The 13,559-nt window shown below is 39.8% G+C and overlaps 1 protein-coding gene across 6 annotated transcripts in view; it reads right to left on the reverse strand.

Annotated features, from left to right (window-relative positions):
• mvb12ba (multivesicular body subunit 12Ba) overlaps window positions 1–4,061 on the reverse strand; it is a 98,183-nt gene extending 94,122 nt beyond the window's left edge. Inside the window, exons 1-2 of one of the 6 annotated variants that reach the window (XM_088280590.1) lie at window positions 3,832–4,060; window positions 139–259 (exon numbers count right to left, since the gene is read on the reverse strand). In XM_088280590.1, the coding sequence (XP_088136716.1) occupies window positions 139–249 (111 nt within the window). In that variant the 5' untranslated portion in view covers window positions 250–259; window positions 3,832–4,060. Of the gene's footprint in view, window positions 1–138; window positions 260–3,831 lie in introns of all 6 variants that reach the window. The other 5 variants (XM_088280588.1, XM_088280587.1, XM_088280591.1 and 2 more) reach the window with 5 other exon arrangements.
• Between the last annotated feature and the right edge of the window lie 9,498 nt (window positions 4,062–13,559).

The raw sequence follows: 13,559 nt of genomic DNA on the forward strand, positions 1-13,559 counted from the left end.
ATGCATCTCGGGAGTGTGATGGGAGATGCGCCATTACAACCCTGCACTGTATAAGCAGGATAAACAAGAACACTAATAAGGTTTCTAAATGCCAATTAACCTGAGAATACAAACAACAAAAAAGATAAATGATCTTACAACATCATAACCGGTTGGTGCTCTGCTCCTGGAGGCTACAACACCAACTCCAGTGATTGGGTCCATGGGCATCCCTGGCAAAGCTTCGGAAAGGTCCCGAACTTCAGGCATCTCTTAAGTTCTGCAGTCAAAACGTAGATGGGATTTTTTTCTTATTGGAAAAACTGTAGCCCAACATTTGAGCAATTGTTTTTGTAGTGATATACAGTACTACCAAATACAATTTGCCCCATCATGATTTCAGATTTTTCACAATTATAGGTTTCAGATCATCAAGCCAATTCATCATCCTTCAAAGACAGCCCATGGAAATAAAAGAGTTTATGATTATTTTATTATAGTTCCCGTAGAAATCTAATATATGTTTCTAAATAAATCTTTGAAGATAATTTCTGAAAAAAATTGAGATCTATGCAGTACTGCAATATAAGTATCGCGTTAAACTGTTTTTCATCATTTTTTCCCCCAGATTTTTGGGGAGGAGCAGAGAGGAACAGAGCTGGGCGATTCGTTGAAGAAAAACATATATATAAGCCCTTTATTAACAAGAACGAAAGGTCACGATATACAGAGTGATTTAAATACAGCTCTACTATAATGTGCTTTTTGAAGATCTAAAAAGTTAAGAGGAAAAACTCGACTGTAATGTGAAAGAAAAAAAAAAAAAAACAACAACAACCCTGGCCACGTTGTACTTCGGGCACATTGGCAAGGGAAAGTTTGAAAAATTGAAGTACAACTGATCAAAAATTACTTTTACATTTACTTTTACTAAATTTGGACCACAAAAAAAAAAGAAAAAAATGGGCAAATTTTGAAAGGATATTAAAAATTAAGTATTCCTGGACTTATAGTTATATTTGGAACATGGCTGAAAGACATTTTTGTAGATCTTGAGTTATTTTGCTGATTTTTCTTAGATTCTTGAAACACAACTGGGCAGGTTCATTAAAACTTCCTAGGGGGTGCTATGTGGGCCATTTCATAAAATACAATACAATACAATACAACTTTATTTTGTGATTAATAAATCACAAAAATAAATAACAAAATAGAGATCATTTTGCCAAGCTTGATGTGTATATCAAGTTTCACAATATGATGATATCAGATAACAACCAAAAATGGATGCGCTTCAGAAAACAGGTGTGCTGTGACTGGTCTGAGCAGTGAGCAACTGTGATGTCATTTTCAGTCGACAGAAAAAGGCAAAATGGTCACCCATATCATATTGGTATCGAAGATCAACGTCTTGAGGCTGAACTGACAAATTTTCAGTTGGATTTGTTCAACGGGCTCCATGCATGCAGTACATTGTTTTTAAAAAAAAAAAAAAAAAAAGGTGGTGTTATACATCAAACAGAATATTAAAATAGATTTCATAAAGACGCAGCTCTTTATATACATGAGGAGTTTGGGATTTTTTGGCGAAGGAAATCGTGAACGCGGGGGCTGAATGATGATAGGAAATAATTGTATTGTAATTCGATTAAATTAGCTATTTTCTGACATTTACAAACATGACAGAAAATGCCTTTACACCAATAAAAACAATACTGTAATGCAGACAAGAGATTTTGTGAGGGAGGGGACAGTTCTTTCTCGAATTTTTAAAAACAACATTCTGTCAAGTATAATTTTGCATTTATGTATAATTGTGCATATAATTAAGTCAAGTTGATTAAAACATAAATTTGAGCCGTATTGTGTGGATATTGAAACTCAGTACTGTGTAGTGCAAAAAGTATTGATGAGATTATAAATATTTAATATGCGTTTGACATCGAACCTCTTCATCCGTTTCTGTGTTCCGGTCTGAGAGCATCTGCTAAATTGCAAATGTAGCCGTCGTCTTATTTTATATCAAGTTACGTATTGATTGAAATACAACATTTCTGTTCATAGCCACTGGCTCTCAAGCCCTAACGTATCCTGGACATACTTCTGTTAAAAGTTGACTGAACACCGAAGCACTCACTTGGGTCGAATCTGTACTTCACTTTAGCAATTAGCACGCTTAGCGACCCCTCGCTCGCCTCCTCGGTTAAAATGCTCTTTGTTTATGGGGTCGTTTATTTGTCATCACATAGCTGTTGCTATGCACAAACTTGCATATATACATATATACAACAAACCTGTCCGACCATTTGAATGCTATTACGAGCCCCTTCACAACTAGTTCAGACTCATTGGTGGGACCCGATGTAAAACCATCTACTCAAAAAACAATGACAGACTGATGGAGAGTTCCAGCATGATTGAAATGGTATACATGATTGATTTCACATTTTCATATGCATTGTTTTTATGTGTGCTTGTTTTTTACTTTTTAGGTGCAGTGTCATAAATGTACCAGGTGGGCCCATTTTCAATGTGCCCAATATGTCCCCCAAGATGGCCAGTCACACAGTGACTATTGTTGTAATAAATGTAAATAGTTGTGAACAAAACACTGTGGTGTTTGTTCTTCCATCTACTGTCTTCTCCCAAGTGATTAATTAATCCCATTACACTGTCAGAACTTCCTACCTGTAGCTATGCATAAATATACTCCATAAATTAAACCTTCAGAACGTCCTACCTGTATCTATGCATAAATATACTCCATAAATTAAACTCTCAGAACATCCTACCTGTATCTATGCATAAATATACTCCGTAAATTACACTGTCAGAACGTCCTACCTATATCTATGCATAAATACACTCCATAAATTAAACTGTCAGAACGTCCCACCTATATCGATGCATAAATATACTCGATAAAATATCTGAAAGCACACGGTGCAGTACTTTGGCTTCGAAATTCGCCTCCGGTAGGACGACTCGCACGGGTAGGACATTTTGACAGAACAGGCTGTCGAATCAGCCTCCGGTCGGGCGATTCGAGCGGGTAGGACATTTTGTCAGAACACCGGGCGACTGTTCGTCTTCCCTTTCCCGAGACGTGCTGCTTGACACTTCAGGGGCCAATGTGACTGGTTTATGATGGGCCGTTTGGTGAATAACGTCGCGCAGAGGGTGCCGAGCCTCTTGTACCGTGTGTATGCGATGAAGAAGCCGCGGGTTCAAGCTCGACCATATCTAGCAACCCGACTACATCTAGTACTGACACCGGTCCGACGTGCCGACTTCTAGGCCGATGCGACAGTCGGCCACGGCAGCCTACGTCGGACTGGTGTGTAGAGTCCTTAAATCCGAAGACTGCGTGTGGGGGGGAAGAGCACCATCAAACAATCTCTCGTGCTTTTTGAAAATCAAACAATTATGTTGTCATGTGCACCGATGCTCATGTTCTTTTACCATTTATAGCAATCGTTTTACTTCTTCGTTATAATGCAGTCAAACGTTTTACCACTTCGTCATAATGCAGAACTATTTCCCTGGTTGTATTTTCATTAACAGTCAATGGTTATTCTGCAGCGATTGAACGCAGTTACCCGAAAAGCATGTTCGCTAGCGTAACGACAGAATAGAAACACAAGCAGCGAAAAGGCCCGACTGTCTAAAGCTTTAGTTAGGCTACGCTGCTCCTCGTGAAAACAAATATCTAGCGCCAATGATATATGACACACGTTAACATTAAATGCATTTTATAATGGTTTTACGACCACCATTTGTGCTGCCAGATCTAGTTACATCCGAAGAACCAATAGCATTAGCATTGAGTGGCTGCAAGATTAGCTCACTCACCAAATACAGCAAAATTGTATCCAACAAGTCTTTGTAGCTCCTTCGTGTTCTTACGCATCCCCCTTCAGATGGTCAGGGAGAAATGTACGAACAGATTAAAAAAAACATTCCGGATAATTCAGCCTAGTGTCTTTATCATAATTTGCTATATAAACTCTGATGACGCAAACGATGCGCGAGACTCGTTATGTATTTCACTGAGTTCTTGTCATGACACGCCCGGATGCAATATCATTGGGTGCTGCATCCAAGTATGACACGCCCATAACATCCGTTCTGAAGAGCAGGCTTGTCAGTACACAATCTACGTGAGTCGCGCACGCACTGATGTTCGGATATTTTTTAATCGTTCACGACGGCAAATCACCAGGACAAAATACTTTTAAATAAAACTTTTAATGAACGTTTCTTTGAGCCATGTGTGACTCTTACCACACTGACATATCACAACTGTTTTTAATCACTTTGAAAAGCTGGTTTTCATGGTTGCATAGTCTTTCTCGATCACCCTGTTTCTTTTTTGGTTTTGTGCCCCTGAGCACTTTCTACTTTGCTTCTCCATCTTGAGCATCATCAGACGTTTGAATTGTAAACACTCACACTCACGTTCAAAATAAAATTCTGGTGTGGCATTTCAAAGTAAAAGGCCAAAGAAATCTCCAAATTTGACCATTACACCCGATTACAAAAGATCATCAAAAATTACATTTTCCTTATCCCGCAACCAGACTACTGCTGGGGAACACTAGGCCACCCAAGGTATCCAACCAAAGTACTTTCATCAAAATGTGATGTGTTATTTCAAAATAAAATTCGGAAGAAATCACACTTTCAGGTGTAACTGTGAAATTTTGAGATTTCTTCTGCCTTTTATTTTGAAATGCCACATAAGATTTTGATGAAAGTACTTTGGTTGGATACCTGGGGTGGCCTGGTGTGCCCCAACACCGGTCTGGTTGCGAGATAACAAACTTAATTTTTTATGATTTTATTTAATTCAGGTGTAATGGTCAAAATTTGAGATTTCTTTGGCCTTTTATTTTGAAATGCCACATCAGATTTCGTTGAAAGTACTTTGGTTGGATACCTGATGTGGCCTAGTGTGCCTCAGCACCGGTGTGGTCACGGGATAACGAAAAGTAAATTTTTAATGATTTTTCAAAATTGTGTGTTTTGGTCAACAGTTGAGATTTCTTTGGCATTTTATTTTGAAATACCACTTCAGATTTCATTCAAAGTACTTTGGTTGGATACTTGGGGTGGCCTAGTGTGCCCCAGCACCGGTCTGGTTGCGGGATAACAAAAACTTAATTTTCATTGATTTTTTGATATCATGTGGTAATGGTCAAAAGTTGAGATTTCTTCGGCATTTTATTTTGAAATGCCAGATCACATTTCATTCAAAGTACTTTGGTTGGATACTTGGGGTGGCCGAGTGTGCCTCAGCATCGGTCTGGTTGCGGTGTAACTAAAACTTAATTTTTCTTGATTTTTCGATATCATGTGTCAAAAGTTGAGATTTCTTCGGCATTTTATTTTGAAATGCCACATCACATGCAGAATGCTAAACATGCTTGTTCAGAGATAAAGGTTATCGACACCCGTTTTAAACTCTCTGCGTCCCGATTCGAAATCCAAGGGGCCGCTACACAGAGCACAATAACACTGTAAAAAAAATCCGCGCAGCAGCGAAGCCGCGATAGGTAAAGCGCAAGATAGCGAGGGATTACTGTATAACAATAATTTAATTAAATACATATATCAATCAAATTGATTAAATAATTAATAGAAAATCAATACGAAATTAAATAAATAAAACACATTATAAAGCAGTTCTACAAGGTATTACAATACAAGACAATTTTATTTATACAGCGCATTTCACAACAGTTGGAGCTGTAACAAAGCGCTTTCGGGTCGTTGTGTCCGAGAGTTCAGCATGGAGATGGCTCTCGAGAAGAAACTGTTTTTCAGTCTGTTAGTCTTGATGCACCTGTAGTGCCTGCCATTGGGCAACCGGTCAAAGAGGTGTGAGCTAGGGTGAGTACTGTCTTTGATGATCTTGTGAGCTCTGCTGAGGCATCGGGTGGTGTTGATGTCCAACAGGGAGGGGCAAGGGCAGCCAATAATCCTCTGCGCTGTTTTGACTGCTTGGAGCCTCACTCTGTCTCCCTCAGTACAGCTGCCGTACCAGGTGGAGACTCAATGAGTCAGCAGGCTCTCGATGGACGAGTGGTAGAAGGCCAGCAGCAGCTTCTTGCCCAGGTTGAATTTCCTGAGGACCTTCAGGAAGTGCAGTCACTGATGGACCTTCTTTTTCCCTGCTGTGGTGTTGTGTGTTCAGGAGAGGTCATTGTAGATCTGTACTCCAAGGAACTTGAATGTGTGAACCCTCTCCACACACTCGCCTTTGATGTAGAGGAGGGGGTGGTACTGTCTTGTTCTTCCTGAAGTCGATGAAGATCTCCTTGTTTTTTGCAGTGTTGAGCTGTACAAAACAATAAAAGTTTATTGTCCTCACACTAAGATAAAGATAAAGATAAAGATGTCCTTTATTAGTCCCACAATGGGGAAATTTGAGGTGTTACAGCAGCAAAGATATAGCTCACACAGAGTCGGCGGCGTAATGTAGCCGTTAATGTATAACATTAGCAGCAGACATTCATAAAAAGCATGCAAATATACACAGTATAAACGTATCTAAGTGTAAGGAAACACTCCTAATGCCTGTCCATTATACAGAGGGGGAAACGCTGTAATGATAAAAACTACTGAATTATTGAAAATACTGCAATGATAAAAATATTGCAATGATAAAAGTACTGTAATGGCAAGAGTACTGAAATGATAGAAAAGTACTGCATGATAGAAAATACTGCAATGATAAAAGTACTGTAATGGTAAAAAGTACTGCAATGATGAAATATACTGCAATGGTAAAAGTACTGTAATAGTAAAGGTACTGCAACGATAGAAAAATACTGCAATGATAAAAGTACTGTAATAGTAAACGTCCTGCAATGGTAGAAATGCTGCAGTGATAGAAGTACTGTTATAAGAATACTGTAAAGGTAAACAAAATACATCATTGGTCAATATTTAAGTACACCATTGGCTGAAAGTACAGTAGTAGTGTATATTGCATCCTAGGACTGCACAATTGCACTAATGCCCTCCCGTTTGTAGGCCTGACCCAATGTTCTTGTTAAAAAGTCTGACAGCAGTCGGCAGGAAGGAGCGCCGAAATCTCTCTTTGGTACAGCGAGGGTGTAACAGTCTATCACTGAAGGAGCTGTGGAGTGTTCTCAGAATGTCATTGAGTGGGTGGGCTGGGTTGTCCAGCATTGATGACAGTTTTGCCGTCATCCTCCTGCCCCCCACTGAGTCCACAGAGTCCAGGGAGCAGCCCAGGACAGAGCTGGCCTTCCTCACTAGTTTATCCAGTCTCTTTTTGTCTCGGCCCGAGATGCCTCCTGCCCAGGAGACCACTCCATAGAAGATGACTGATGAAACCACCGAGTCATAGAAGTTCCTGAGGAGTGTTCCCCGAACGCCAAAGGACCTCAGCCTCCTGAGTAGGAAGAGTCTGTGTCACGTACTGTGGCCGGTTTGTGAGGTAGTCGTGGATCCATGTGATGAGGTGGTGGGCCACTCCCGCCTGCTCCAGCTTGTCTCCCAATAAGGTGGGCTGGATGGTGTTGAAAGCACTTGAGAAATCAAAGAACATGATCCTCACCGTGCACCCCGCCTTCTCCAGGTGGGAGAGTGAAGTGTGGAGCAGGTAGATGATGGCATCCTCCACACTGATGCCAGGCTGGTATGCGAACTGGAGTGGGTCCATTGAGGAGCTGACCAGGGGGCGCAGATAGACGAGGACGAGTCGCTCCAGGGTCTTCATCAGATGAGACGTCAGCGCCACTGGTCTGAAGTTGTTGAGCTCCTTCGGATGGGGTGTCTTTGGAACCGGAACCAGGCAGGATGTTTTCCACAGCTGGGGGACTCTGCCCAGCTTCAGGCTCAGCTTGAACATGTACTGGACGATTCCACACAGCTGGTCTGCGCAGGATTTTAGGAGCTGGGAGCTAATCCCATCTGGGCCTGCTGCCTTCCTCGCCTTCATCCTCCTCAGCTGGTTCTTCACCTGAGATGTTGTGAGGAACAAGGCTGAGCAGGAGGAAGTGGTGGTTGTCTGATGAGGCTGGGAACTGGAGCCTGTGGAGAGAGAGAGGGGGAGAGAGGGTCTCGTTCGCAGTGGCAGGAGGGGTTGGTGGGAGCTGCAGCAGGGGAGCCTGAGCGGGGTCAGGCATTTGATCAAACCTATTGAAAAATAGGTTCAACTCATTTGCCCACTGAAGCCCCCCCCCCCTTCTGGGTCTTACCTGGTTGTCCGTGGCCTGAGATGGTCTTCAGGCCCCTCCAGACATCCCTGGCATTGTTCCGCTGCAGTTGTTCCTCCATCCGCATCTTGTAGGACTTTTTCCCCTCTTGGATCCTCCTTCTCAGCTGACGCTGCACTCTCTTCAGCTCATCCTTGTCGCCTGACACAAAAGCCCTCTTTTTCTCCTTCAGGAGAGCTTTAATGTCCGGAGAGCTTTAATGTCTGAGCTTTAATTATCTCATAAGGAAATACTGGACAATCAAATTAATGACTGTCCTGCCTTCAGGATGTCTTTTTACACAATATAAAGGTGGAAATTTACATTGGAAACGTTTGGTTTAGCTGTTATAAAAGTTTGTTTTTTGAGTGCTGCAAATGCATTCTCAGCTCGCACTGTACACATTTGCTATGTGAGGCATTATCTCATGAGGGAAATACTGTACAATCAAATTCATGACTGTCCAGTCTTCAGGATGTCACTCTACACTAGATAAAGGTGGAAATTTACATTGGAAACGTTTGGGCTAGCTGTTATATAAGTTGCTTTTCTTGAGTGCTGCAAATGCAGTTTCAGCTTGCGCTGTACACATTTGCAGCGTGAGGCATTATCCCATGAGGGAGATGCTGGACAATAAAATTAATGATTGTCCAGGCTTCAGGATGTCAGTTCACACTATATAAAGGTGGAAATTTACACTGAAAACGTTTGGTTTAGCTGTTAATGAAGTTTCGTTTTTTTAGTGCTGCAAATGCATTGTCAGCTCGCGCTGTACACATTTGCTATGTGAGGCATTATCTCATAAGGGAAATACTGTACAATCTATTTAATGAATATCCAGGCTTCATGATGTCTTTTTACACTATATATAGGTGGAAACCTACATTGGAAACGTTTAGTTTAGCTGATAATGAAGTTTGGTTGTTTAATGCTGCAAATGCATTCTCAGCTCGCGCTGTACACATTTGCTATGTGAGGCATTATCTCATATGGGATATACTGGACGATCAAATTAATGACTATCCAGGCTTCAGGATGTATTTTTACACTATATATAGGTGTAAATTTACATTGGAAACGTTTAGTTTAGCTGTTATAAAAGTTTGTTTTTTTTAGTGCCGCAAATGCATTTTCAGCTCGCGCAGTATCACATTTTCTAAGTGAGGCATTATCTCAGGAGGGAAATACTGGACAATCAAATTAATGACTGTCCAGGCTTCAGGATGTATTTTTACACTATATAAAGATGGAAATTTACATTGGAAACGTTTGGTTTAGCTGTTATAAAAGTTAGTTTTTTTAGAGCTGCAAATGCATTTTCAGCTTGCACTGTATACATTTTCCTAGTGAAGCATTACCTGAAGAGGGAAATACTGGACAATCAAATGAATGACTCTCCAGGCTGCAGGATGTCTTTTTACACGATATAAAAGTGGATATTTACATTGGAAAAGCTTGATTTACTGTTATAAAAGTTGGGTTTTTTTGGTGCTGCAAATGCATTCTCAGCTCGCGCTGTACACATCTGCTATGTGAGGCATTATCTCATAAGGGAAATAATGGATAATCAAATCAATGACTGTCCAGGCTTCAGGATGTGTTTTTACACTATATAAAGGTGGAAATTTACATGGAAACGTTTGGTTTAGCTGTTATAAAAGTTCGTTTTTTTAGTGCTGCAAATGCATTTTCAGCTTGCACTGTACACATTTTCCTAGTGAAGCATTACCTGAAGAGGGAAATACTGGACAATCAAATTAATGACTCTCCAGGCTGCAGGATGACTTTTTACACGATATAAAAGTGGATATTTACATTGGAAAAGCTTAATTTACTGTTATAAAAGTTGGGTTTTTTAGTGCTGCAAATGCATTCTCAGCTCGCGCTGTACACATCTGCTATGTGAGGCATTATCTCATAAGGGAAATACTGGATAATCAAATCAATGACTGTCCAGGCTTCAGGATGTATTTTTACACTATATAAAGGTGGAAATTTACATTGGAAACGTTTGGTTTAGCTATTAATGAAGTTTCGTTTTTTATTGATACAAATGCATTTTCTGCTCGCGCCGTACACTTTTTCTAAGTGTTCCAATATCTCATGAAGGAAATACTGGACAATCAAATTAAAGACTCTCCAGCCTTCAGGATGTGTTTTTACACTATATAAAGGTGGAAATTTACATTGGAAACGTTTGGTTTAGCTGTTATAAAAGTTAGTTTTTTTAGAGCTGCAAATGCATTTTCAGCTTGCACTGTATACATTTTCCTAGTGAAGCATTACCTGAAGAGGGAAATACTGGACAATCAAATTAATGACTCTCCAGGCTGCAGGATGTCTTTTTACACGATATAAAAGTGGATATTTACATTGGAAAAGCTTGATTTACTGTTATAACAGTTGGGTTTTTTTAGTGCTGCAAATGCATTCTCAGCTCGCGCTGTACACATCTGCTATGTGAGGCATTATCTCATAAGGGAAATACTGGATAATCAAATCAATGACTGTCCAGGCTTCAGGATGTCTTTTTACACCATATATAGGTGGACATTTACATTGGAAACGTTTACTTTAGCTGTTAATGAAGTTTGGTTGTTTAGTGACGCAAATGCATTTTCAGCTCGCGCTGTACACATTTGCTAAGTGAGGCATTATCTCATAAGGGAAATACTGGACAATCAAATTCATGACTTTCCAGGCTTCAGGATGTCTTTTTACACTATATATAGGTGGAAATTTATATTGGAAACGTTTGGTTTAGCTGTGAATGAAGTTTGGTTGTTTAGTGACGCAAATGCATTCTCAGCTTGCGCTGTACACATCTGCTATGTGAGGCATTATCTCATAAGGGAAATACTGGATAATCAAATCAATGACTGTCCAGGCTTCAGGATGTGTTTTTACACTATAAAGGTAGAAATTTACTTTGGAAATGTTTGGACTAGCTGTTATATGAGTTGTTTTCTTTTAGTGATGCAAATGCATTTTCAGCTTGCGCTGTACACATTTGCTATGTGAGGCATTATCTCATATGGGATATACTGGACAATCAAATTAATAACTGTCCAGGCTTCAGGATGTCTTTTTACACTATATATAGGTGAAAATTTACATTGGAAACGTTTTGTTTAGCTGTTGTAGAAGTTTGTTTTTTTTAGTGCTGCAAATGCATTTTCAGCTCGCGCAGTATCACATTTGCTAAGTGAGGCATTATCTCAGGAGGGAAATACTGGACAATCAAATAAATGACTGTACAGTATTCAGGATGTCACTTTACACTGTATAGAGGTGGAAATTTACATTGGAAACGTTTGGCGTAGCTGTTAATGAAGTTTCGTTTTTTTAGTGCTGCAAATGCATTTGCTGCTCGCGCTGTTCACATTTGCAACGTGAGGCATTATCCCATGAGGGAGATGCTGGACAATAAAATTAATGATTGTCCAGGCTTCAGGAGATCAGTTTACACTATAAAAAGGTGGAAACTTACACTGGAAACGTTTGGTTTAGCTGTTAATGAAGTTTCATTATTTTAGTGCTGCAAATGCATTCTCAGCTCGCGCTGTACACATTTGCTATGTGAGGCATTATCTCATAAGGGAAAGACTGGACAATCAAATTAATGACTGTCCAGGCTTCAGGATGTCTTTTTACACCATATATAGGTGGACATTTACATTGGAAACGTTTACTTTAGCTGTTAATGAAGTTTGGTTGTTTAGTGACGCAAATGCATTTTCAGCTCGCGCTGTACACATTTGCTAAGTGAGGCATTATCTCATAAGGGAAATACTGGACAATCAAATTCATGACTTTCCAGGCTTCAGGATGTCTTTTTACACTATATATAGGTGGAAATTTATATTGGAAACGTTTGGTTTAGCTGTGAATGAAGTTTCGTTTTTGTTTGACTTAACTAAAAAAAAGAAATTGTTTAATTACAGCTAAATTTATTCGTTTTTCCCAAATTAAGTTTATGATGTGGTTGAAAATATCATGGGGCCGCGCGGTGGCCCGACTGGTTAGAACGATGGCCTCACAATAAAGAGGTCGTGGGTTGGATTCTGGCTCCGCCTTTCTGGTTGGAGTTTGCATGTTCTCCCCGTACCTGCGTGGGTTTCCTCTGGGTATTCCGGTTTCCTCCCATATTCCCAAAACATGAATGGCAGGTTGATTGGACACTCTAAATTGCCCCTCGGTATGAGTGTGAGTGCGGATGGTTGTTCGTCTATGTGTGCCCTGCAATTGGATGGACACCAATTCAGGGTGTACCTCGCCTACTGCCCGAAGACAGCTGGGATAGGCTCTAGCGACCCTAGTGAGGAGAAGCGGTCCAGATAATGGATGGATGGAAGTATCATTTTTAATTTAATGTAAATGTATATATGCATCCATCCATCCATTTTCTGTTCCGCTGTAGACGGGGGACACCCTGTACTGGTTGCCAGCCAATAGCAGATGTATATATATATATATAATATATATATATATATATCTCTATATATATATATATATATATATATATACATACATACATACATACATGTATATATATATATATATCTTAGTGGTGTCAAGCAATTAATTTTTTTTAACTAATCAATCGCACAATTTTCTGTAATTAATAACAATTAATCTAAATCTGTACTTTTTTTCAACATTTAAAACATGTTTTTTCCAAAGTTCATAAATATTAACGAGTAAAATCTTGGAATTCATGTCATCAACACAAAGTATATTTCTTTTCAAATACTTTTAATAGCAATTATTTTAACAGCTTTCTCTTATCTTTGAAAAAAGTCCTCCTTTTCAACAAAATCAATATTGACTTTGCTTTACTGGCATCTTTTCTCTTCATGTCTTTGCATTAACTTAAATAAAAACAATCCAGAACAGTTTTCAAGTACAAAAGGGTATTTCATTTTAGATGAAATACTGGTAATATAAATGCGTGTCTCAACCTCATGTCAGTTAACGTTCAAAAAGTGCATGAGTCAATAGAAAAACCAATAATACAGAAGAAGGTGCAGTTAACCATACACATTTGGGTTAATCCTTTACACTCAGCCAATTACTGAGGCATACCAGTCTGTTCACATTATCGGAGGACAGAGAAGCACGTTTCTTTTGAATGATGTGGCCTGAGAGTGAGAACAATCTCTCACAGGGCACTGTGGTTGCAGGAGTCGACAGGTATTTGCGTGCAATGGGTGCCAGCCTGCTATGTGCTCTTCTCTCTGTGACCACCAATGTCGTGGACACCCCTCCAGTTCTATTTTAGGCTCTGCTTTGTAGCGGTCCAAACAATGCTGTGCGGACTCCTCTTCTTCATCTGACGTATCAGACGTTCCC

Source organism: Idiotropiscis lumnitzeri, chromosome 18, assembly GCF_059441095.1.
Source record: "Idiotropiscis lumnitzeri isolate Australia: NSW breed Sydney's pygmy pipehorse chromosome 18, RoL_Ilum_1.0, whole genome shotgun sequence".
In the NCBI taxonomy this organism is placed as follows: domain Eukaryota; kingdom Metazoa; phylum Chordata; class Actinopteri; order Syngnathiformes; family Syngnathidae; genus Idiotropiscis; species Idiotropiscis lumnitzeri.